Raw genomic sequence first — 24,772 nt, forward strand, 5'->3', positions numbered from 1 at the left:
AAAAAAGTAGATATTAAATATATTTGGAGTTGGTAATAGCTTCGTAGAAATGTTCAGTCAAAACCATTAGTGCTAACAGCATTGTTTTAATTGCCTTCTTTGTCTTATTTCAAAGAGGTGATGTGACAGTTGTGCATGAAGTTTTTCTTTCTGACAATGTCTTGAAATACTGCATAGCAGGAATAACTGATTTTGTCTGAAGGGCATTTTATGGAAAACATTTAGCTATGCTAATTATTTGAGGCATAGTTCATGCAGCTATTAGTCCTCTGACAATACCTGAGGGTGAACTTTTGGCTTCAATGACAAGATTTTTATATATGCCATTTGCATGTGTGGAAGAAACCTCATTTGTTCACTAAAAAGGGCAATTTTCCCCATTTTGATAAGGAGATAAACTTCTGCAGGACGCATTATGTATAATTTAAGTTTAATGGTGCTATTTTGGCTGGCTGTTGGCTACTAAATAGTGATGAGAAGCCTGACAGGGAAGTGTAGACATGACCCCAGTACAGTTCTCCCTGGGAGGTGCTTCTGGACTGTGTTAAATAATACTGGAGAAAAATGAATACGAAAAGCTTTAGAAAATGTCAAGATGTGGAACAGGGCTGTTATTTCTCCTGCGTTGCTCACACCCAAAGCCCCTCACAGCGGGGCAATGCAGCCGCCTCCTCCCGGAGGGGTGCGAGGGCAGTGCCACAGACGCCACACCCCGCCGAGGGCAGGGCAGCCGGGGAAGGCTGCTCATCTTTCATCTTCCTCCTCCTCCTCTTCCTCGGGCTGGCCTCGGGGGCTCCGGAGGCGGCGGCCACACGCAGGTACCGCGTCCCCCTGCCCGCGCCTCGCCTCAGGGAGGCCCCGGCCATGGCCGCCCCCCCGGTGCGCGGCGTCGCCATGGCGACGGTGCCACAGCAGGGCGGGAAGGGGCCCGGGCCGCGGAGATGGCTTCACGCAGGCCGAGGTGGTCTGCTACCGAGCCTGGCTTTCCTTCCTGACAGGAAAAGGGCAGTGTCCCACCAAATCTTCCTGGTTAAAACTTAGTCCGGCTAACAAGAACAGTTTTGGAGTGTGCGTGTGTATTAGCCCTCTAAGCTTGCTTGCGGATAGGTTGCAAATACGCAGTGATCATGACCCAGAATACTTGGTCTTTTCTACCAGAGAAAGTTCAACAAGAAACACACCGTAATTTTATGTTTTCCATTAAGAGAACACGTGTGCAACATCATTAACTTCAATAAATAACGTCAAACTTCCCAGAATCATAGAATCATTAAGGTTGGAAAAGACCTCCAAGAATAATACCATACCATAACGCCGTAATAACACCACACCATAATACTTTTGCTGCCTTCTCATTTTTTAATTTTAGGGTGTGCTAGGACAATGTTTCATGCTTTCCTTTATGAGACACTCAAACTTGCTGCTTAAGTTCAGATCCACGATAATTTGCAGTCTTCCAGGAGATGACATGTTGAGGACGAATCTGCATCATTAATAGAAATGTGATAAAAATGTGAGGAAAAAATACAGTCATTAAAAGTAGTTTCTATTTCAGTAGACAAACTCAGATGTTTTAGCACTGACTACATGCAATACTAATCTGGGGACTCTTTTGTTCTAGCCACTGCTTTAAGATAAAGACATCATGGACAAATATGAAATCCTTAAGAAAATTGGAGAAGGATCTTACGGCAAAATATTCTTGGCAAAAGGAAAAGTGGATAATGAACAATGTGTCATCAAAGAGATTGATTTAACTAAGGTAAAACAACAAAACCTGGATGATAACAATAGTTATTTACAGAATTATGACAACTGCATTTAGCTAATCTATGAGCTTAGGTGTCACATTTGTAGTTGTATCTTGATGACATAAACTTTCCAAAGACTGTACTCTTTGACTGACTAATTTTAAAAACATAGACTAAATATGTGATTTTATATTAACAGTTTTTTTTTTTTTTCAAAGCTTTACCTAGCATACATGGCACTACCTGATTTAAGCTTTATAACAGATGATTCAAGTACATCAAAACTTACTACTGAAATAACAAGCCATGATTTTGTGACACTTTTCTCTAAACTCTCCTTTTTTTTTTTTTAAAAAAGTTCATATTTTCAGGTATGAGTAATACACAGCAGTCTTTCTGATTCTCATTTATGTGTAAGGCATTTTGATTCATTTCATCTAATCTGAAGTGTCCGTTCTGTAGTTGTCATTATCTCAGCTACATGGCTTAATTCCCTTTCTTTGAGAACAAGGGATGCTGTTTGCTGTTTTAGACTTCTGTTTCAGAAGAAGGTGAATTGGTCCATAAGCTCCATGTTTCTTTCTGTGGGCTATAAAGGTAGGTTAGGGTAGCCAGCTTGGGTAATCAGAGTAATGCCACTCCTAGATCTAGTTCCAAAAAGACATGCAGTTAAACTCCATATGATTTCAGTACAGGGAATTCAGCAGTCAATTTCAGTGAGTGTCTACATGCTTGTGACAGCTCTTACACTCTGTGTTGCACTAGTGAACTTCAAATGTATGAGAGAATCATAACAGAAGCATGAATTTTTATGTGTCAGTTCTAGGAAAAGCTACATAACCTTCAGATTCAAACCCAGAAAAATTGATATGCTAGTAATGACAACTAAATAAAAAATGGTTTCTCTGTGTTCAGGACCAGTAATTTGGTTATTTCTAATCTCATATTTTGATGTATGCAAAATAGAAAAATTTAAATTAATAGAGTGTTATTACTTATCCAAGTTGTTTAAGAACCAAGAGGTGGTTACAGAAAATTCTGACTTCAAAGTAGTATGATTTGTCTTATGCGGTAGAGTGTGTCTTTCTAGTATGTGGTATGTCATTTATATGGTTGATTGTGTGTGTCTTTATTTTCACCTTTTGATTTTTGAATCTTTAAGGATTACATTTCAAAATTATTTCTTAAGAATGAGAGTAAGAAACTTACTTTTGTAAATGAAAGAGGACATTTTAATAGAATTGTCCACTATATTTACAAACATATGCTGCAAATGTATGTACATCATATGTTCTAGTATTTCTGCATCACCTTGGCACAATTTGACAGCTATTTTTGAAGTGACTTAAATGCATCATTGCTAGCATGTAGTTCCTTAATTCTTTGTAGATGCCTGTGAAAGAAAAAGAAGCCTCACAGAAAGAAGTCATTCTTCTGGCCAAGATGAAGCATGCAAATATAGTAACCTTCTTTGCTTCTTTGCAAGGTTTACTTTTAACATTTTTGTTTTATTTGTGACTATAGGAGTGAAAGGCAGCAGAAACTAGTTTGTTCGTATTGCCCAACCATAAGCCTATCCCCAGCACCTTACTTATCAGTGGGGCTAGGTGCCGACTCCTAAAAATGAACACAAGGTACCAGGTTCAGTCAGTACTTTATTTCTCCTTGTAGGTGGGTGGGGCCAAAAGTATTGTGAAGCAAACACTAGATCCTGAGGTGTTTGCATTGCCTCCCTTGAACTTTAATCTTGACCTTCAACAGAGGTCCAGAGTTTTGTGAAACCTTCCCAGGAGCTGCAATAGAAGAAGAGAGCTTTTGAGCACAGCAGGAAATAGGAGATAAAATGAATGAGAAACTAGGAAAAATAGGAAAATAGGAAATAAAACATATCTTGGGGTATCAGTAAGGTTGCAGAAAAGGTTTGGCTTGGACTTTGGGACTGAGGGAGGGAGTGGAGTGGCTTTCCAGCACAGGTTCATGCAGGATTTTGGAGGGCCTGTGAAGCAAAGATGAAGGCTAGTGTCCATAGAGAGCATGCAATTAATGTATGTTTCAGGTGAAATTTAATAATTTATTGCTGTATTAATGAGGAATAAAGGAATAAAGGAAAGAAATACTTTTCCTTTCAGAAAACAACAAGCTGTATATCGTGATGGAATACTGCGATGGTGGAGATTTAATGAAGCGGATAAATATGCAGCATGGAGTACTGTTTGATGAGGACCAGGTGAAAGAAGTTACCTTTAGAGGAAAGGATGTTTTATGTAGAGCACATTGAATTATGCAGTGCTTGCTACTGTTTCTTTTCTGACCTGTTATAAAAACTGAACGTTTTAAAGAAACTGATAGTTTTAGTGGGAATTTAGAGTTTCCTTTTAGACTTGTTTAAGATCTTAAATTAATTTATTGACAGTATTTTGATGCCAATTATATTCTTTCCATTGCTCCTTCTGTACTGGAGGCACTTTTTCTTAGTAGTATACCTGCTTAGCCAGAACAGCTTTATTTTTACTTTTACAAGGTGTTTTAGAGGTGTTAGGGGATGTATTATATATGAATTTTTCATTCTTTTCTGCTATTTACATCATAGTATATCATGATTTATACTAGTCAGTGGTAAATCTCTCATTCATTTTATTTGGGGCAAGAATTCTCTGATGCCATTTAAATTGTTAAACTGACACAGAGAAACAAGGCCAGGATTCTGACTGCTTTTGGAGCATGTTCACAGGTATTTCAGCTTGTAAATAGGTGCATGTGAGAGGTATTGCAGTTCTCAGAAACAGAATTTCCTATTAGTCCTTCACTTATTCCTTCATCTTTTAAATAACTTTAGCTTTCTGAAGGAAATCTTCTCTTATATGTTGGACTTAGTATTCGGAACTCTAAGGATATTTAATTTTGTGCAGTTTTTCACTTTTGCAGTTGCAATGAAAACTTACCTAGATACTAGACAGACAATATCTAACATGTTAGTGGAAATCTACTCTAAAGCATAGAAGTGGGAAAAAAAAGAAAAAAGGAAATTTTGTGACATTTTTTCTCGCTTCAGTAGGAAAAGAGAAACTCCTTAGTGTAGAAGTCAGTTGGAAGTGAATTACTGGTTCAGCAGTGGTGAATTTTATGATCCAATTGGGAGTCATAATAGAGGCAGAGAGAACATGAGAGAAAATAAAAAGAGGACAAAATCACAGATCATCAAAAGACAAAACAGGGAACCAACACAAAAAAACCTTGCCGAGACAGAATGTGGCATATCCAAAGAAAGACAAAGGAATTACAGACAAAGGATTATAGAAACTAAAGATGCATCTGACAATCAAGAACAGAGAGCAAATTACCCAATTTAACATAACTTTGTTAAAAAATCTTTATATTTTCAAGTGTATGCCTAAGAAAGTCTAATTTATGACATCAGCCCTATTCAGGAAATCATCTGTGAAATGTTAAGCATTACTAGATAGAAGATTATTACTTGAATTAAAATTTTCCATGATCATCAATTGTCCTTAAGATAGGAGTGTGTAAGCACATCTTACTTTTGTTTCTGAATTAAGTCCAGCAGCCCTTATTCAATAAATCACGTATATCTGGAATTGAATACATGCTTAAGAGTTGTCCTGGGGCAAGGATGAACTGTTGTGATTACTTACTATCACAAGTTTCTTCATACCTATGTTGTTTAATCACATTTCAGACCTTCATCCTCTATTTCTTCTTTCCCGGATCACATTTGGTATGATTACAAATATTATAAATGCATGACTTACACTGCTGAGGATTAAGACACCACCCATTTATGGCTTGTTTTTTGAACTAATTTCTAAATAATGGTCTAGTGTTCTTAACTCTTTGACATGATTCTTCAGTCCTTGCTCAGGTAATGGTCTTGTCATAGTGAAAACTTGACTGGGATACAGAAAGTGGGAATAGGTATTTATTTTCATTTAGTTCCCTGATAGTACTGAGAAAGGAAAGCAAAACTATGGCATTCATTTTACTCATACAAAAATATTGTTTCCTACTATTCCATGGTGTGTGTGATTGACATGTTTTAGATTTTGTAGTTGTCTTTGTTGTACATATTTCATTAAAATGTCCTGCTGGAGATTAGAGCCATGCCAATTTATCCACATATCAAATTTATCAGATATCTATTCCTTTTGTCTTTCACCGCAGATTTTGAGTTGGTTTGTGCAGATCTCCTTGGGCCTGAAGCATATTCACGACAGGAAGATTTTACACAGAGATGTAAAAGCACAGGTAGTAAAACTAGAACTGGAAGGGGGGTGATTTTGTCATGTCAAAAGACTTGAGAAGCTGTGCCATGTTTAATTTTTGCACACCAGTTTCTTCTTTGTTTGCAGAACATTTTTCTTAGCAATAATGGAAGGATAGCAAAGCTTGGGGACTTTGGCATAGCAAGACAGTTGACCAAGTAAGCACCTCTTTCATTAGTCTATGATCTACAGCAAATGTACCTATTTCTGAATGTTCAGAATGCAACCTGAATGTGCAAATTGTTTGTGGGCTGTGCTTGGTCTAGGATATCAGGGGTCTGTCACTATATGTTTTTTCTGGTATCCTAAAATGTGCCATCCTGAACATAACCACAGATCCTTGTAACTGGACTCTTGTTAGAGGGTCTTTCCCTCAATCTTTTCCTGTTCCTTATGGAACTGACATAGAAACTCTGGAGGTACAACTGTTCTTTGCAGTCCTTGATAATCACTTTTGGTGCTTCATGAAAAGAAAAAGCAGTGAACAGCATTAAACGTTTGGAAATAGTGTAAGAAAAGAGTTGGTTCTTCAAAACTGTGCCTATACTAACAAAAAAACAAACAAAAAAAGGCCAGAACCCATTCTTCCCTGACCCTTAGAGTAAATGATATGTCACGGCTTGCATCCCTCTGGCTAAACTTCTGCCAAAGAGAAGTCTTTTCTTTATTGGCTCTGGGGACAAGGTTGGCCTAACCTACAAAGTGGCCAGACATTGTCTAGGAGAGTGCTTTTTGACATGGTCAAAACATGCCTAACATGCTAACAAAAGGACAATGCTTGAACTTGATCTCTTTTTGAGCTTCTTGATATCTGTGACCTTGGCAGGATCTCATGGCAATGAAGTTCCACGGTTTGTAGAAATGTAATTTCCTCTGATGATCATTTTGCAGATTGTCCTTCTATTGTCAGTTCTTCTCAGTTGCTTTGTACTCCACCTGCTGCAATTCACTTGTTGCATCTTTCCCTATCCCCAAATTAAATTAATCCAAGCTGAATCACATTCCTGTCTACACAATAAAGACTTTAACCAGCATAGACAATTTATGCACTCTCTTCAGACTTACTTAACTATGTACTGGTATAAAATACCTTAATGCATTCTTTGGGCGAATGTACAGCATAGGTAATTTCTGTCAAGGCCCCATCAGGTTGCTTTGGAATGAGGCCTAGATAACGTTGAAAGTTCGGTGGTGCGTCAGAGCTGGGAAGTTTTGCTGAAAGTAAACCTCAGAATGTGAATGTGCAAGTCTGGGCATTTTGAGGAGTATTTAATAGGTATCTGGGACTTCAGAAACAAAAATATTTGGAGCTTGAATGTACTTTTTCACATGTAACAAGTGAATTAGTTTTCTCAGTCCCTCTTCCTCCCATCCCCTGTGATACACAAAGGCATTTTCATTTCCATTCTCCACTTCCAAATTACAGATAGTGTCCAATACTTTTATTTTCTGTTAGGTATCCTTGACAGCTCTGGCAGTCAGATTTCATATCCTCAATGAGGAGGGTGACATTCAGCTTTTATTGACACCTGCTGTAGAGTGAGAGGAATCACTCTGTGATTCTTTCTCTCTCCACTGACTTCCCAGTGACTCTTGATGACGTCCACAGTGTAAATAACTAAAAGCAAGTGAAATGAATCCAACAAGTTTTTTATATTTGCTATACCTACGTTACAAGTCAGCAGCAAAGATGGAAATAGAATTCATTTACTCCTGCTTTAGTTTCTGGACAGTTGTTCCTCCTTCCACAGTTTCTAGCTTGCATGACTGACTGGCACCTATGATCTTATTTCAGTGAGTATGTTGGAGGCTTCTAATACTTTGAGGTGTGGTTGACAGCTTTCAGAATTATGTGTTAATGATCATCGTTCCTTGCAAATGTTGATTGCAATGCTGGTGAAAAGTGGGAAAAAGAATTCTCGTGATTTCTGTTGAAATGCAAACACTGTATTAAGACAGTTGGTCATTTTTACACAGAAATGGGAAGTACTTTAGTCTTTCTTTGGTTGTTTCATTATTCAATTATGCTATTATTCAACTATTTTGAGAGCAGAAATAAAAACCCTCACGGGCTCTTAACTCAATTGCTTGCAGACTTTTTCAACGTGTAAACCTTTTTATTCACTGTGTTTCATCAGCACTATGGAGTTTGCCTATACCTGTGTAGGGACCCCTTATTATCTGTCACCTGAGATCTGTGAAAATCGACCGTATAACAATAAAACGTGAGTCTCTCAGTTTTCATTATATTCTTGTTCATGAGGGCGTGCAGGCACAAGAGAACTTAACGTAAATAATGTCATGGTTTAAATCTGTGTTTCTGCAGGGCACCAGGAATTTCACATGCATCAGCTAGAGGTAGCTTTGCTCTTCAATCCCGCTAGGAATATTAAGCAGGCATCGTTTATATCCTGTGCCTCTTCCAATAATAATAATAGTACCTGGTTAGGTACTGTAGAAACATTGGTGCCACAACAAAAAAAGAAATTTAAAGTTTTCTTTTCACTGCGTACTAAGAAATATCAAAAGTTGCACCAATATTAATCTTCATTGGAATGATGCTAGTAAATTTGAGAGCTGAAAAAAAAAATTGATTACATCTATGAAAATATCATAGGCTTTTCCTGAAACCTGAATTCCTTTTATTTACAGAGATATTTGGTCTCTTGGCTGTGTGCTCTATGAGCTGTGTGCACTAAAGCATCCTGTAAGTATCTTAGAATCAGATCAATATCATATTATTGAAAATAGAGTGAACAGCCTGGAATATATGTAGTTATAACAATATTCAGAGACAGCTACTAGTATTATTTTCAATTTACTTCTTGATATTAAAGAATGCCAGTGTTTAATATTTTGTATTGAATTTTTTGAGCAAACTATAATACAATATATTATATTGTATTTCTAGAATTTTTGTGTGTATATATAAGTCTGTCGAACATATATTTACTCTTAAATAAGTACTATACTTTCTGAAAAGGCAGATGGAAAGAATTAAAGCTGTACTTCAAGGCTTTAGGCACATCATTTTATTCATTTCTATTTGAAAACACCAATCTGTACTCGCTAAAGAGTTTGAAACCTACATTTCCCCGGAGAGCATTTCAAGTCTCAAGAAACATTTTCCTAGAGGTTGTATTTTGTTTGGAAGCACATTCATGTCAAAAGATAACTGAGATAGCATCTTTAGGAAGCTGTGCTGTCCTCTGTATGATCTAAGCCTCAAGTAATCCTCAGCCTGTGAATGTGGAGAAGGGAACGAAGCAGAGACTAATCCCAACAACAGGAAAAGGGTCGGATTCCTGGGCCCAATCTAAGTTGACCTGGGCATCAACATGATCAAAGCTGGCAGAGCAGCACTGGCAGGGAGAGCAGTTGTGCTGAGCTGAGAACAAGGGAGGAATATTCCAGATTTCACAAAGTGAGAAAAAAATCATAATTTCTTCTTATGAATATTAGCTATTCTATTTCATATTGCTGCTTTTTTTTTTTTTTTTTTTTTTAATTTGAAGGCAGGAACTAGATGCTAATGTAGAAAGGAAATGCAAGAGCAAATTTGGGTTACAACACCTTCAAATTATCCAAGTAAATACAATGATAATTTCAGAAAACTGTTGCTTTCAAAATTAGTTTTGCCTGTCTTAGGCCCTAAAAATTAGATTGATGCTGATGTATTAAGAGATCGTCTGACCAGAGAGGACTGAGTCAGCTGAGTGGCATCAGTTGTTAAAAATCAGGTTGTATCCTGGTTCCTGAGAGAACACAGACCACAGAGGCTAAGTTGTGGGAACCGAGGTTTTAAAGGTGAACCCTCTGCAAGCAGTATGTATGTGCGTCTCTGCTGAACAGCTTTTGGCAAAAATCATGATGTTTAATTCTGGAAAATGTGTGTCTGTGTTATTGTATGACACTGAACGACATGTGACACTATGAAAAACCTCTTCCAAGTGCCAAAGCTATCAGACCTGCTGAGTCATGGAGCTTAAACTAGGAGAATGTAACCAGCAAGTACAATCAGAGAGTGGTTCTGTTAATCTCCCACAGCAAACTATGGATAGGGAGAAATTGTTTGTGAAGAGATTGCATAGCACAGGGCTTCTGTCCACAAGTACCCTTTTCAAATTTGGGTGTTTAGTCCATCATTTCCAATCAGCAGTACTTATTGTCCTCTTTCTGTTGTTTTCATTGATTAAGTTTGAAGGCAGTAGCTTGCACCAGCTGGTGCTGAAGATTTGCAGAGGGTATTTTCAGCCCGTGTCTCCCAAATATTCGTATGATCTGAGGGCGTTAATTTCCCAGTTGTTTAAAGTATCTCCAAGAGATCGACCATCGGTGAATTCTATTTTGAGGAAGCCTTTCTTGCAGAAGCTTGTTCTCAGATTTTTGCCCCCTGAGGTGAGTGCCTTGTACGGCTGCTTGCCAAGAGAGAAAGGTGTATTGTGTTATAAACAGTTCTGTCTGATACTTTTTTGTTGATAGTTAACACAGGAAGAACTCAGTCTCACTTTGATAAATAGAAGAAAGCCTTCAGCATCACAGCCTGGAGCCAAGCTGATACAAGGTAAAGATAATATTTAATGATTTAAACACTGGTTCTACACTAACATTTGCTAGTTGTGATATACTCGATGGTGATAACTTTCTCCAATAGTCTTTGCTGCACATTTGGATACAAGAGCTTCAGAAAAATTTGGAAATTAAAAAAAAAAAAAAAAGGAGAGAACTGAAATCTTGTAGAAAGCACAGAAGGTAACTTGCTAATCTTTTATTTTTAAAAAGAATGTAAGCTTCAAAAAAGGAGAGTGCAAGACCGAGTTCCTTCAGAATCTGGAATGGTGGCGCCTGTTGAGACACAGGGATTCTTTGAAAGAAATGAATGGAAACCTTCAGGAGGGCAGCAGCCTCAGGTAGAGTGCATCCACATTGCTGATAACATTGAATTATCTTAGAAGGCAAATTCCTGCTGTTAGAAGAGGTCCTTTAGAAGGCTTCTTTAAGATACATTAAATCCAACCTAATGCCTACACCAGGTCAGTGGAGGCAATTAAGGACTCCAGAAGTCTCAGAAGAGGTGTTTTAGAAAGCCTAAGTGGGAAACACAGAGTTTAGGCTGCTTCAGCCTGGTCCTTTGTAACAAAAGCAATCAGGCACACTTTGCATTTATGTTTACACACAGGCAAATGAACTTTGGGCTTGCATTTCTGCCATAAAAGCAAATGTACTGATTCTTTTATGTCACACCTCCTGAGGGCCCATTCGTGGGCAAAACCAGTGGTGCCCAGTGCCCTCGTTTCAGATACGATTAAAACAAACTGGGATAAAACTTTACAGCAGAAAGCCCCAATTCCTCACAATGACCTGTGTCCCTCCTTCATTTTCTACCTCATTGTTTCCTCAGGCTGTGTGCTATCTCCAGCCTCTTACTTGGTATCACTTCCCACCTTCAAGAGTGTGTAGCACTCTCGTGGGTGCTGACAAACTAGAGCAAAGCACAGTTAGGATCTGGGAGCTCCCAGCAGTAATTGCACGCTGCAGTTAGGTTAGATTAGCTGATGGTAGAGATCTGTGAAATTCCCAGAACTGCAGCCCTCGAGCAGTCACTTAGATGCCTGAGGACAGTGCTGGCCCAATGCAGAACTTGGTTTTCCTCATAGTTCCATTTGTGCGTATCCATGCAAGTGCAGAGATGCTGGCTGAGTTTCCTTTCATCGTGCTCTGCTGTAATCAGAGGCAGAATTTTGTCCACAGTGTTTTGATCTGCCAGACATGCACTAATGTTATCAGTGAACATGTTATCACATGTTCCCACAGTCTTTCATCATCCAAATGAAGAAAACAGGTTGTTTTTTTTTTCAGGGTAGTGGGAATATTTGCGTAGTGTCATGCTTTGAATGAGCTGCTTCAGGGTTCACAGAATCACAGAATATTTGAGACTGGAAAAGACCTGTAGAGGTCATCTTGTCCATGTCTCTGCCCAAGCAGGGACACCCAGAGCCACTTGCCCAGGACCACGGCTAGATGACTTTTGAACATCCCCAAGAACTGAGATTCCACAACCTCTCCCTTTATTACTGTGAGGTCACCCTCACAGTAAAAAATGTTTTGCTTATTTTCAGCTGGAACTTGCTGTGTTTCACTTTGTGCCTTGACCTGCTGCAATACTTTGCCTAACGCGACCCAGGATACCGTTAGCCTTTTCTTGCCACAAGTTTTCATGTTCAGCTTGTCCACCAGCACCCACAGGCCCTCTTCCTTGCTGGGCGCCCCCAGCCTGTGCTGATGCCTGGGGTCGTTCCTCCCCAGGTGCAGGACTTTGCACTTCCTCTTGCTGAACTCCAGGAGGTTCCTGTCAGCCCATTTCTCCGGCCTGCTGAGGTCCCTCTGGATGACAGCATGACCCTTGGCATGTCAGCCACTCTCCCCAGGTTCTTGTCATCAGCATCTTGCTGAAAGCACACTGCCCCATCACCCAGATCGTTACCAGAGATGTGAAGCAGGATTGGGCCCAGTATTGACCCCTGGGGTACGCTGCCAGTTACTGGCCTCCAGCTGGGCTTTGCAACATGATCGCCTCTGGAGCCAGCCAGTTTTCAACCTACCTCTCTGCTCATCCAGCCCACACTTCATCAGCTTCTCTGTGAGGATCTTTTGGGAGACGGCATCAGAAAGTAGTGGAGAGAAGGCCGGCAGTTCCCACTGCTCTCCCTTTGTCTTCCAAGCCGCTCATTTCCTTGTAGAAGGCCATCAGGTCAGTCAAGCATGACCTTCCCTTTGTGAATCCGTGCTGACTACTCCTGAGCACCTTCTTGTCTTTTACGTGTCTGGAAATGGTTTCCAGGACAGTGGGGCCTGTAGTTCCGTGAGTCCCCCTTCCTGCCCTTTTTGAAGATAAGATTGGCATCTGCTTTCCTCTCGCAGGTGCCATAATCAGTCAAAGCCAATAATAGACGGTGGCTTCGCAATGACATCTGCCAGCTCCCTCAGCACTGGTGGGTACATCCCATCAGGGCCAGTGGACTTACTTCTGTCCAGTTTGCTCTTGTATTCTCTACCCTGAACCTCTTCCACCAGGGGTATATCTTCTTTGCTGCAGACTTTCTTGGAGGGGAGAAAGAGTGCAAGCTTCGTTGCTCATGGTTCTCAACCCTCTTATTTAGATGGTCTGATTTGTTTTCCCTACTGCTCGAGATTGCCGTACTTCTGGATACCGTACTCTAAAACTTCATTCAGGGAGGGACAACACGTACACTCCCTGAAACTCCCTCTTCCTTGGGATCATTACTGGCAGTGGAAAATTTTCTTCTATAGATATGAATCTATATTGTGCTGGACTATATAATCTATATAATCTGGACTATGCTGTAGGTAGATGAGCTTATTTTCAGTGTTTCTAAGGAGCAATAATTAATGTATTTACCATCTAAGGAAGGGCTATCGAGCTGATTTTAATTTATGTAAGAAAAATAAGCAATATTCTGCATTTTGCTCATACCCCATGTAGTAATTTTTAGTCTCCCACCATGGAAATGTTTGTGGATGTCATACTGCAGTTCTTTTTTGTCATGCAGCAGCAGCTAGACAATCACCTTTCTCTTCATTGTTCTTATGAGATGGAAAAGACAGCCTTGTCACAAAGCAGAAATACAGGAATGTCTCATCACAGTAAGGACTTGGAGAAATCAAATGCAAGCTCCCACAGGCACATAATGAAAGAGCTTATGCACGAGCACAGTGCTTCCCTGAAAGCAGCAGTCTGCATGTTTAGGGCCCACAGCTACATCCCAGGTTGCTCTCGCTGTCACATGTCAAAATAAAGCTCTCCTGGAATTAACTCAGTGCTTTGGGCTTCAGAACGATGGCGTGGCTCAAGGGCAACCAAGGTGCAGGGTACAAAGCCCCGCGCTGACTGACTCGCACAGCGTGGGCTGCTGCTTCACCACAGGAGCTGATGGAACAGGGGAAAAGGGAGAGACCACAGTAAGATTAAACACACTCTGTATGTAGTAAATTAGGAAGTTTCTGCTTTATTTGAGAAAAGGCTTGGAGAACATAACACTAACTCTACTGTAGACAGCCTGTATTACCATGCAGCTCATCATGGGGAGGACAGGAAATAGTTCACACTGGTACTGATACAAATGAATATGGGGCAATTAACATTTTTTATTGTATTTTCAGCCACAGAGCTCCAGATTTAAGATGGCAGAAAGGCCAGAAAATATCAGAGCGCATGGCCATTATGGTCATTACTATGATAAACTTGACAACCTGCAGAGGAAACGTAATGCACATTATGACCTTTCTCACATCAGCCAAAGAGTTGAGGAATACTATAAACAAAAAGGACAAGTTGCACCTCCACCCCCTCCACCTGATGGGTAAACCTTTCTCACTATTTATTAGTAGTGAACAGTTCTGCATGTTTGGAGTTATCAGCCTTCCCGATTAACTCATTCAGTATAATTCCTTCTCTGCTTGTTCTTTGATAATTTTTTTTACTTAAGTTTATTGGACAGTGTAACTCCTCTTTCTGTTCTGAATGCATTTTCCTGATGTTTGAAATTTTATTATCAAAATGTCTCCCCAATCTCAGCGTTTCACTAGATGTGGAGTAAAACTCAAGATAAGCACTGTCTTTCCTTCCCACCAGCATCAGAAAGATCTAAAGAGCAAAAGCTGTTCTGTACTTCAGGGAACAGAGTAGGAGGCAGGCCACGCAAATGTTGTCTTCCTGCAGAGCTTACATTTTGGTTTCAGATATAAAGGCATGTTCTCCAGCAGTCTGTGTACTTTAAAGCCTTTCTTTTACAAAGCAGAGGTAGAATCTTTTATTTTTACTTTTGAGATTGTCTGTGCATTCCACGATTTATCAATATTTTGAGGATCAGGAAAAATAACTTTATTTTCACTAACAGTCTCACGTACTATTTATCAAATAGAAGGTGAAGAAGAGCTTTGCACTTCAGTAGACTAAGGTAACCAAAATAATAGCAAGGGGAATGGCCCAAGTCAGTATGTTTTCTGTTTGTTATTTTACTGTTGGTCCATATTTATACAAATTTGATCTATCCATCCATACTTATGTAGTACAAACACAACTGGTAGAGAATTATTTGTGCAGAAGATAGAAGCTGTGAAATAAAATATAGTATGTGAACATCGCTTTCTTCTCTCAGGCCTGCAGAATATCTTCAAAGGCGTTTTGAAGCCCAGCAGTACAAGATTAAAGTGGAAAAACAGCTGGTAAGTAAGTACTGAACCACAGAACAAAATCTGTGAAAGAAACTGATTGAAAATCCCGAAGATGAATTGATGTCTTTCCAACAGACTGTGGCACTGTCAGATAGAAAGCTCTGCTCTGGTGGGTCTGTTACCTGCTCTACAATGGTCATCTTGAGGTTTTATTTTCTAGTATCAAACTATAGCATTGTAAAATTCTACTGTGACTCTTACCTGCAAAAATACACACTTGTCATACATCACGCTTCAGGGGAAAAGGAAAAGAGAACTGAATAGGCCCTGATGAAAGGGATTCAAAATGAAAATTCCTTTGCTCTGGGATTTATTTGTACACCCACAGGGACTGCGGCCATCCTCTGCTGACCCATATCATGACCAAACACAGCAGCAGAAAATAATGGAAGAGCATCTCAAATTGCATCATCAGGACATGTCTAGAAAGAATGAAATGAAAGAACAGGTAAATAAAATATTTTCCCGAGTTGCTCAAAGCTGTTTTCTTACACTCCTTGACAATAGTGTTCTTTATGTGAGATTTTATTTTTTTCCATTGGACCACTAGGAAAATATAAGCTCTGTGCTCATCTGGTTCCATCTTGCAGAAGCCAGTGAGGACTTGCACAAAAGCTGACCTCCAGAATCGTTTTAAAATCTAGAAAATCTAAATCTAGATACATGGAAATAAATCTATTTATAAACAAACAAACAAACAAATCTAAATACATTAAAATCTAAATACATGGAAACATGTAAATACATTTAATCCTTATATCTTTGATTTATAAAAAAAAAAGTCAGAATAAATATATTAGCTTTTAACATAATGGTCAGACTTTGGAGTAGGAACACACTCATCATGCACACATTATTCAAAGGCTGCTGCTCCTTAATTCTACAAAGTCTGTACTAAATTTTATAAAAATGAGATTTTATGGATTTGTCCATTTGTACCATATGCAAAATGGGACAGACTGTCTTGTAAGCAGTAACAGAAATGTCTTTAACAAAAGACTGTTTTCCAGCCACATTTGAAGTTTTTTCTTCAGAGCACAGGAATGGTGAATCTTCTTCAACAGAAGACTGCCAAATTCTGTTTTATTTTGGGGAGGAGGTTGCAATACAATAAATGGTTTATATATATTTTTTTTTGTCCTACTATTTTCCAGTCCTCTATTTTATGATTGTGAATTTGGAGTCATTACTCAGACTATCCTTAGTTTATTCTTGGAATTGACTATTTTAGGTGTAACTAGACAGAAAATCCAGCATAAAACATTCAGAAAAGTTTCAAAAGGGTTAAAGTCTGGAACAGTTATAACTCCTAAATCTCCTGTTAATAGGAAGTATCAAGCAATCTTTAAAATTGGCAGTAGTGGACACTGAACCTTTTTTCTCACACATACACAGTTTGATATCCATGGAATATTTTGTTCAGCTAGTGCTGTTTCTGTATGTCTTTCTAATAACTATGTGTTCTACCTTACTGTTGTTTAATAGGAGTACCTGAAGCAGTTACAGAAAATTCGGGAAGAATACCACAGCAATATAAAAGAATTCAGATTCAGAGCAGGAATACTCCAGGTAGCAAAGCTCAAACATGCATGCAGTCATTTTTCCTTCTCCTTTTTTAAGGTAGTACGCTTAATTAATAATTGAAATGAACATTTTATAAACCTGTTCCCTAGGACAATCAAAAAATACAAGACAAAACCTATCTGGTGAGGCAAGGGAAAGCTGAGAACCCGTCTGAAACCACAGATACAGCTGGAACAAAAGAATCACTTGAGGTATCTCGTAGTCTAAACAAAACGTTTTATGCATGGCCTTTGATTCATTCTGCAAGAGTCCTGAAAAATGCTAAAGCTTAAATCTTACCTGATGTTTGCGCCACATCTGAAAATCTTCCTAGGTTCCTTTCTTGAATAGCCTGGAAACTTTATTGGGATGAGCTCTGATTTGTTTTGGTAATTGTTTTTCCCCTATACTTACTGGGAGGTACTTTTGCTTCTTTTCCTTTTGTGGTGCGTTTCTTTTCCTTGATTTCTGAGTGAAGTAAAGAAGCCACTCAGAGTGCAGACCTGCAGGAGAATCCTGTGCAGGAGATACGGTAAGCACGAGCTCAGAGTAGAACATGAGTACTTTTCCTGTAAGGATCCTATGTAGGGCGTATGTTACAATCCAGTTTTGTGTGGACTCCTTACTTAAACAGAAGATTGGGAGAAGCAGGAGGAAGAAACAGAACTAAAGATTTCAGCTACAGGAATCCATCATTTCTTTGTCATCAAATACTACCAACACAGGCACTGGAATGGATTTTCAGCATTGTTCCACTTTTACTTTAAAATGCTGGTGTGATGAAAACCAGATGAGGTTTCCAGACCACATGGAGTTCTGCAGCAACAAGTCTGCTTCTCCTCAAATGAAAAGAATGAAAGCTTCAGCTTCTTAAAATTTATTTCAGTGTGCAAAATGTCAGCTTATTCTGAAAGGAAAACAATGCTGAGCTAGCTAATAGGATTCTTCAGGCAGAATTTGCTTCATGTAATGCAGGATTTCCTGCACTGCTCAGCAGCAAGGGGCAGACCTCCACATAAACTGGTGACAGACATTGCTACCCTGCTGCAGCTGGAACTTGTGCCAAAGCTGCCAATATAAGTAGGATACTCTTCAGTGATATTCATGGATCCTGGAGCTGGCTTTTACTAAAATTAAACCACACATCATCGGTGAGATAAGCTGCACTGTCCACCATCAAGGCCACAACAGGACAGAAATGTTATTCCCATGGGAAAAGCATAATAATAAATAAAAGAAAAGGTTTTACACCTGTTTGATGTCACCTGTTTGATGTCACTTAATTCATGGGCACTCCACCTACTGGAGAAAGTGCATAGATATTTCCAAAAAGTACAACCTGTGAGTTGTTGTGGCTTCACCTGAGGTTGAGGACGTGTCCTCATAGCAGGAGGTCACTGAAGGAGCTGTATGCAATTATTTACTTTGCTTTTATGTGGCGTGTTCTAACACAGAGCGCAGGAATATGCAGAAGGTAATTAAATAGCTTTTAGGTGTTAACCAGCAAACAGGATAATATGAAACATGGCTAGACTTTGTACGGGTATAGGTTTCAATTATAACCTTGATTTTCATCACTCCCGATGTCTTCTGGAATGAAATCAGCCTGAATCATCTTGCATATGATCATAGAAAAGAAAAGATGCATTGTTTCTGGACACAGTGCTGTATCCTCGAAACATGTTTTTGAAAAATCAGAGGTTGCACTTTGTGCAAGGTTTCCTGTTTTTCTGCTAGATAAGCCAGAATTATGTCTTTCAGTATCAGAATCTAAATAAGGCAATGAATGAACTATTCTTATTGATATATATAAAAGGAAATCAATGGTAACATTTATTACTAAAAAGAGTCTTTTTATGTAGGGTATATACACATACTGGTTCCAAAGTGTACATTTTAAAGTTGCTGATTTTTTTTTCTCTACCTCCAGAAAGTGGAAGAAAAGTTTAAACAAGTTAGACTCCAGGATAAGCAAGGTCAAAACATTTTAGAGAAGGAATATAGCACAAAGGTATCCATACTTACTATTTTTTATTCGTGTGTGTGTGGTTTTTATCCTCCATTTTCTTCTTAAATCTGTACATTTCAAACAACTCTGTTATGCCACAGTAGCTCTGGAAATCAAGTTATTTGAGAGTCAGATAAGAGTGCTGGTCTACTGCTGTTTGCTAAAAGTTTCTGTGACAGGATAGAATCATTAAGAAAAGAAACGTATAGCAGAGCTTTTCTGGTCATTTGAGGAAGGCTCCCTCTAAATCTTCTCAGGCAGTAATCAATCCCCACTTACTCAACTTTATATCAAACTCTAAGTGAAGCCACTGTTAATTTCTTAATATATTTTGTAAAACTTTCTTCTCTATCATGCTTCTAAATTGTAAAAGGGGCTGGGAATTGAATGGAAATGCATGTAAGATATTAGGAAAATTTCTGATAAGATAATAAGATAATAAGATAATCCTGAAGTGGTCTAAAGGTGTTTTGTGAAATTCTGCACTGAAGCAGTGCAGTATTCAATTATTAATAATGGCTGGGAACCAACTGTATGAACCAGCTCCGTGTGTTGCAAGGATTTGAATGAAATGATTATCAAAGACATCTTTTCTTAAAATGTTCCAGCCTTCTCTAGTGGATGCAGTCATTTGAAAATATCCATAAGGTGTACCTCAGAGCAATCTATTTTTGTCCTGTTTGTTCAACTTATCTTGTTAAACAGAAGAAAATTGAAGTTATTTTAATAGAAAAATAATTTCCAAGTTCCATTTAAATTCCATGTCATCTGTGTACATTTAATTAAATGTTTTTATTTAATAGCCTATCTTAATGAAGTGTCTGAATTTTCTTCAGGGAGGAATAAAGTTTGAAATTAATTTAGATGAATGTGTTCCTGAGGAAGACAACATTCAAGAAGCAGAGGTAGGCTTTGGTTATATTCAAAGCATTTTATTTCTTCAGTAATCTGAAACCATGACAGTAGCTTCGTGAGGTCAGGTTTAACTGTTTATATTACTGTCACCCTCTACCTGTGTTATAATGAAGCTTCACCTTGAGGCTTTGTTGACATATTGCATATATCTGACTTTCTGCGAGGAGATAATTGCTTGAGAAATTGGATGGTATCTGGGTCAATCTTTCACATGAGAAGTGATGCAGATATTTTAATTTTGTAAATTGGGCGGAGGGGGAAAACACATCTCAAAAGTGCATTAGTCTGCAAATGCCAGATTTGATTTGTGAATTTAGTACATTTCTTTGAGTATTTTCTGAAATGATAATGGCCACTTCTACAATTATTAGCTACACTGCTTTTAAAAATGTGGTTATTACTTCTTGAAAATGAGAACTTACTACACTTTTATAGAAAACTTAACTCTGCAAAATCCATATCAGCTTATATATGCTAGAAAACTACAGCTGTGACTCAGTCTATACCAGTGAACACTACAAAACCAGAAATTCCTGTGAGGTCTCTTTTGTGCTTGAAGCTTATGCATGTAACAGACCAAAAGGAGCAAGCAAGACCAGTAGCCTCTGGCAGGGTATAAACTACGCAAGTCCAAGGTCAGAACCTGAGTCTTCTCAGGCTATTCCTTCTGGTGCTGCTTCATTTTCAGAATAGGTCAAAACTGAGGGAGTGACCATGGCCAAGACACATGCAGGATTTATACTATCAGTAGGAACAGCATTAATTGAGCTGTGCAAGAAGAAAGTATCATTGCAGAGAAATGAGACCATAATTTAACTTTCTGGCTGTTATAGTTTCTGGGGAGAACCTGACAATGTTATCATGCTATCCATGGCTCAGAAAGGGGATTTTCCAACTGAGCAGAGGGTTTCTCTGGCGAAGTACACAATTGTTATTCAAAATTATTCTCTAAGCCTATTACATTTGTTTTGTTTTCATTCAGGTGTAGCCTGAATGAAATGTAGCCTCTTTGGCTTGCATCAGGCTTTTTCCATTCTTTCTGGGGAAAGGCTGGTTGTCTTACAGTGATACAACGAAGTTCCTGCCCATTCTTTGACTGAAATACCCTCCTCCCCAATAACACTAAAAGCTTGGCTTGGTAATTGTGTTATTTCAATAGTACTAAAGAGCACGGCTGTTTCTTCTTACTAGGATTATATCACAAAGCAAGAATATTATTGTGATGAACCAGGTGTTATTTGGAAATAATGGAAGTGAGTTATTCTCCCGTATATGTTTTCTCCTTCTATTGTTTTTTCAGGTACAAGATAAAGTCAATGAGATGTTGACTTCCATGGACGGGCAGAATCTTAAGGAGAAGTTGGTGGAAGTTTATGAAGATCTCATGGACGGGGCTTTGGAAGAACTTTCTGGATACCAAACAGGTATTTCTTAGGGAGATGTGATATTTAGGATTAATCCTGAAAATTAGTTAAGGGTAAGGTAAATTCGTAACTGTAGGTTATAGCAAATTTGTCTGATGTTTCTCTCTCATTGTAATATCTTATAATCACCACAATTCCACTGAAATCTATTTTTTAAAAATGAAATAACTTTGCCTTCTCTTTTCTTCCCCTTAGAGTCCAGTGATGCAGGTGATACTGAAGAAAGCAGGAAGCAGTGGCAAACTGGAACCCCCCAGACACTACTGAATTTTTTAGCCAATGCTGATGTCACATCTGTACATCCTATGGCTGAAAATGAATTTTGTAAGAAAGTTTTATGTTTTGCAGTGAGTTACATTAGGGAGCTACTAAAATTCAGCCAGACTACTACATACTTTTGCAAACAGTTCCATACCAGAACATTCACATGATCGACAGGCATTTAATTAGAAGGACTTTTATCTGAAGCACTCTGTGGTCTCGGTAACGGGCTGAAAACGCCTGTCAATGCAACTAAACACCACTGCTTCCTTGGGCCTTGAGCTGATGATACACAAGACCCAGGCAGTCTGTGGCCAGCCAGCCAAGAATGTGGTGGAGTTCTGGCTTCCCACACCACCCGTTAGCTTTGCTGCACAGACACAAGTGCACCCTCACACAGGTCTGGCCGTGGTGATGCTCTTTTTCTGGAGGTGAATTGCTTGTTTTCTGACAGTGCCAGGCAGCTCCAGTGACTGGGGGCTGGGAACAAGGGACTCCAGTATTCCCCAGTACCCCAAACACACATGAACAACATGAATTTTTTGCATGGATAGTCAAGACAAAGCAGAGCATTGTTAGTGTGTCACTTCTTGTTCATTTTGCCTTAGATGATGAACATTGGGAGCAAGAAAAACAGGAACTTCTGATTTTTTTTCAGCCCTAAGAAGCCACTAATTTGTGAATAAGGACAGCTCAATGAAGCTGCACCTGTCTATTCCAGGCCTAATATGCCTATTACTTGAGCATTAAAACTGGCATTAAGAAGTTTTTAGTGACAAATAGTCTAGACTATTTTTTTTCCCTCCACAGTATCAATCAGATCAAATACTTTTTTTTTTTTTTTTTTTTTTTAAAAAAAAAAGAGAAAATATTCCACAAGGGACAAAAATCAGGTTCTAGCGTTACACAAAAGGAAGAAATCAGTGTCCGTATTAGAAAATCTAATTCTAGCAGAATTGCCAAGCCACAGTGATGATTTATTGATCTGAAAACCTTCCTGTTCTTCAGCTGACCGTGTCATTCTGCCTGAAGACATCACAGAAAACAGGAAGCAATGGAAACAAACAGCACCCGGGACACTCCTAAGTATCTTAGCAAAAGCAGAGCTGTCTAATGCCTCCTTCATCCAGCTTGAAGAAGAAACAGGTAGGACATCCATTACTACCAATATTACAAGGTTTTCTTTATCTTTTTATTTATCTATTATATACCATGCTCCCTCAACACCCAGTTCTGCCCAGCTACTCCAGCTGACATCGTGAAGCACATTTGTACCCAAACGGACAGGTTGCTAGTGGATTACACACAGCATTTAGCCATTAGGTACTAAAACAACAACTCTTGTCATTGTTCTCCCGCCTTTCATGTTGAGGTTGCCTTTCAGTCTTTGAAAATGAGAACTTCTAAGGAATCACAGCTGCTGCCTTCAAGCAGCAATTTTCAGTCTTTCCCAAACAGTAGTCCCTTAAGTTTTCCACTGAAAGTGCAGGTCCGTGGATTAGGAACTTGAATCTACCAGCATCAGATTTATCTTTTCTTACCCTTTATAGTTTTGTGGTTACAGCCTACAAACATGTGAGGTTCCACTGAACAGAAGTTATAAACCACTGACTAAAACACGTGTGATCAAGTCAGCTATGCACAGTACTTACATTGTTGGTCACTGGGGAAAAAAATCAAGCATTTACTTATTTTCTATTACTTTACATACACCTTTATAACTATAATTATTTTATATATAATAATTCATGTTTTATATATATAATTATTATTATACATGTGTAATACAAATAAAGGAATGTTCTCTCCCTTTCCAGAAGGGAAATTAACCCTGTCACCAAAAGAAAGCAAGGAAAATGACTCAGAATCATGCTCCAGTGTTGCTGTTGATGATGGCAGACTTGAGCCAAGATCAGATGATGAGGACACGTAAGTCAAGCACTTCAACAGAAAAAGCTATACACATGAAATGACTGGATGCATTGCCTAAAGCTTTTCTCCTCAGTTCTTTTAAACTCATAAATGAAGACAAATTGTTTTACAGTCTGCTGATCTGATTTTCAATTCTCTAATTTGTCAAATGCCAATGCTGACATTAAAAATGTTATGCAGAATTGTTAACATGGCTCTGCAACTGTTTTTTTTTTTTTTAACCTTATAAATATAGGTAAACAATCAGAGATGGGTGAAGAAGCAGTTCATATTTTGTGTGTAGTTTGCATATTTTTTATAACACATTAAAAAAAATCTTGAAGGCTTTTAAACTAGAAATGCTCGTAACAGATGCATAGAATTAATAAAACTTTGTTTCAAATTTTCAGGAATTTTGAAGATTCTGAAGACGAACTGAGACGTGATCTGGAAGAATCTCTGGAAAAAGTGGTAACTGCTCCAACAGAGAGAACCATAGAGTCTTCTATGCTTTCAATAAGTAGAGGTCAAACACATGAAGAAAAGATGAGCTTACCTAGCAAACTGTTTGGAAAAGCTAATGATGATTTAGAAAATAACTGTGAGTCACTTAGTATTGACACAAATAACTAAAAAGTCAAGCAAGAAGCAACAGCTAGGTAGAGTACCAGCATGGTTACTGTTTCAGACCATTAATATCCTTGAAATTTTAACTGCAGCAGTGACAAAATTAGAAAAAAAAACAGGTAGCTGACATCAAATGCCAAGTAAACCAACTACTTTTCAACACTTAAAAAACAATTAAAATTGAAAGGATTTTTGCCATTTTTTTAGAAGGAAAAAAATAATCAGGCTAATTTTAGATGTCTACTATTTGAAAAACTGTGATCCAGATTAAAATGCACTTTTCTTTCTTGTTCTAAACTACCTGGGACATCTCTGACAACACTTGTTTGGACAAATTTCTGACTGCATACTCTTTAACCATTTTTGTATCACGTTTCCTACTCTGTATTTTATTTCTGTAGATAGATCAACATCCTGTTTTAAGAAGCTTTAACAGCTTCTCATAATCTGAGTACCACTAATGAAGCTTTGTAATTCCAATAGTTTAATTTGCATAGCACAGACTGCACACAGTACTTCCAACTATTGAGCAGTTTTATACAGTAGGAGTAAAAGGTTTTACTAGCACCATGAGAATCACGTGTTCCCCAGTTCCTAACATAGAACAGGGTTCCAATGGTTGAACAATGAGTTCTTCCAAACAGTGTCATTAATTCAGATGAAGTCTAAATAAAGGGGAAAAAAAACACATTCTGAAGTGATTTCAGTAGCGTTCTGCACTTCTTAGTTTGCTATGCAACATAAAATACTGCTGTGATGGCTCAAAGTCTCCACTTT

General features: G+C 38.5%; 1 protein-coding gene across 1 annotated transcript; it reads left to right on the plus strand.

Moving 5' to 3' along the window:
• Positions 1–1,645: 1,645 nt before the first annotated feature.
• NEK5 (NIMA related kinase 5) lies at positions 1,646–24,001 on the plus strand (the record flags this gene model as incomplete). The annotated part of the gene is made up of 21 exons (XM_084284043.1): positions 1,646–1,762; positions 3,141–3,237; positions 3,881–3,978; positions 5,931–6,014; positions 6,119–6,189; positions 8,170–8,256; positions 8,684–8,738; positions 10,229–10,429; positions 10,523–10,595; positions 10,814–10,941; positions 14,213–14,412; positions 15,211–15,277; positions 15,615–15,734; positions 16,772–16,855; positions 16,960–17,061; positions 18,780–18,860; positions 19,694–19,762; positions 21,073–21,196; positions 22,466–22,603; positions 23,275–23,386; positions 23,779–24,001. 21 exons carry the CDS (start codon positions 1,646–1,648, stop codon positions 23,999–24,001), a joined length of 2,331 nt encoding a protein of 776 aa, XP_084140169.1.
• Between the last annotated feature and the right edge of the window lie 771 nt (positions 24,002–24,772).

This window comes from Netta rufina (assembly GCF_964035555.1).
Source record: "Netta rufina genome assembly, chromosome: 1".
Classification (NCBI taxonomy): domain Eukaryota; kingdom Metazoa; phylum Chordata; class Aves; order Anseriformes; family Anatidae; genus Netta; species Netta rufina.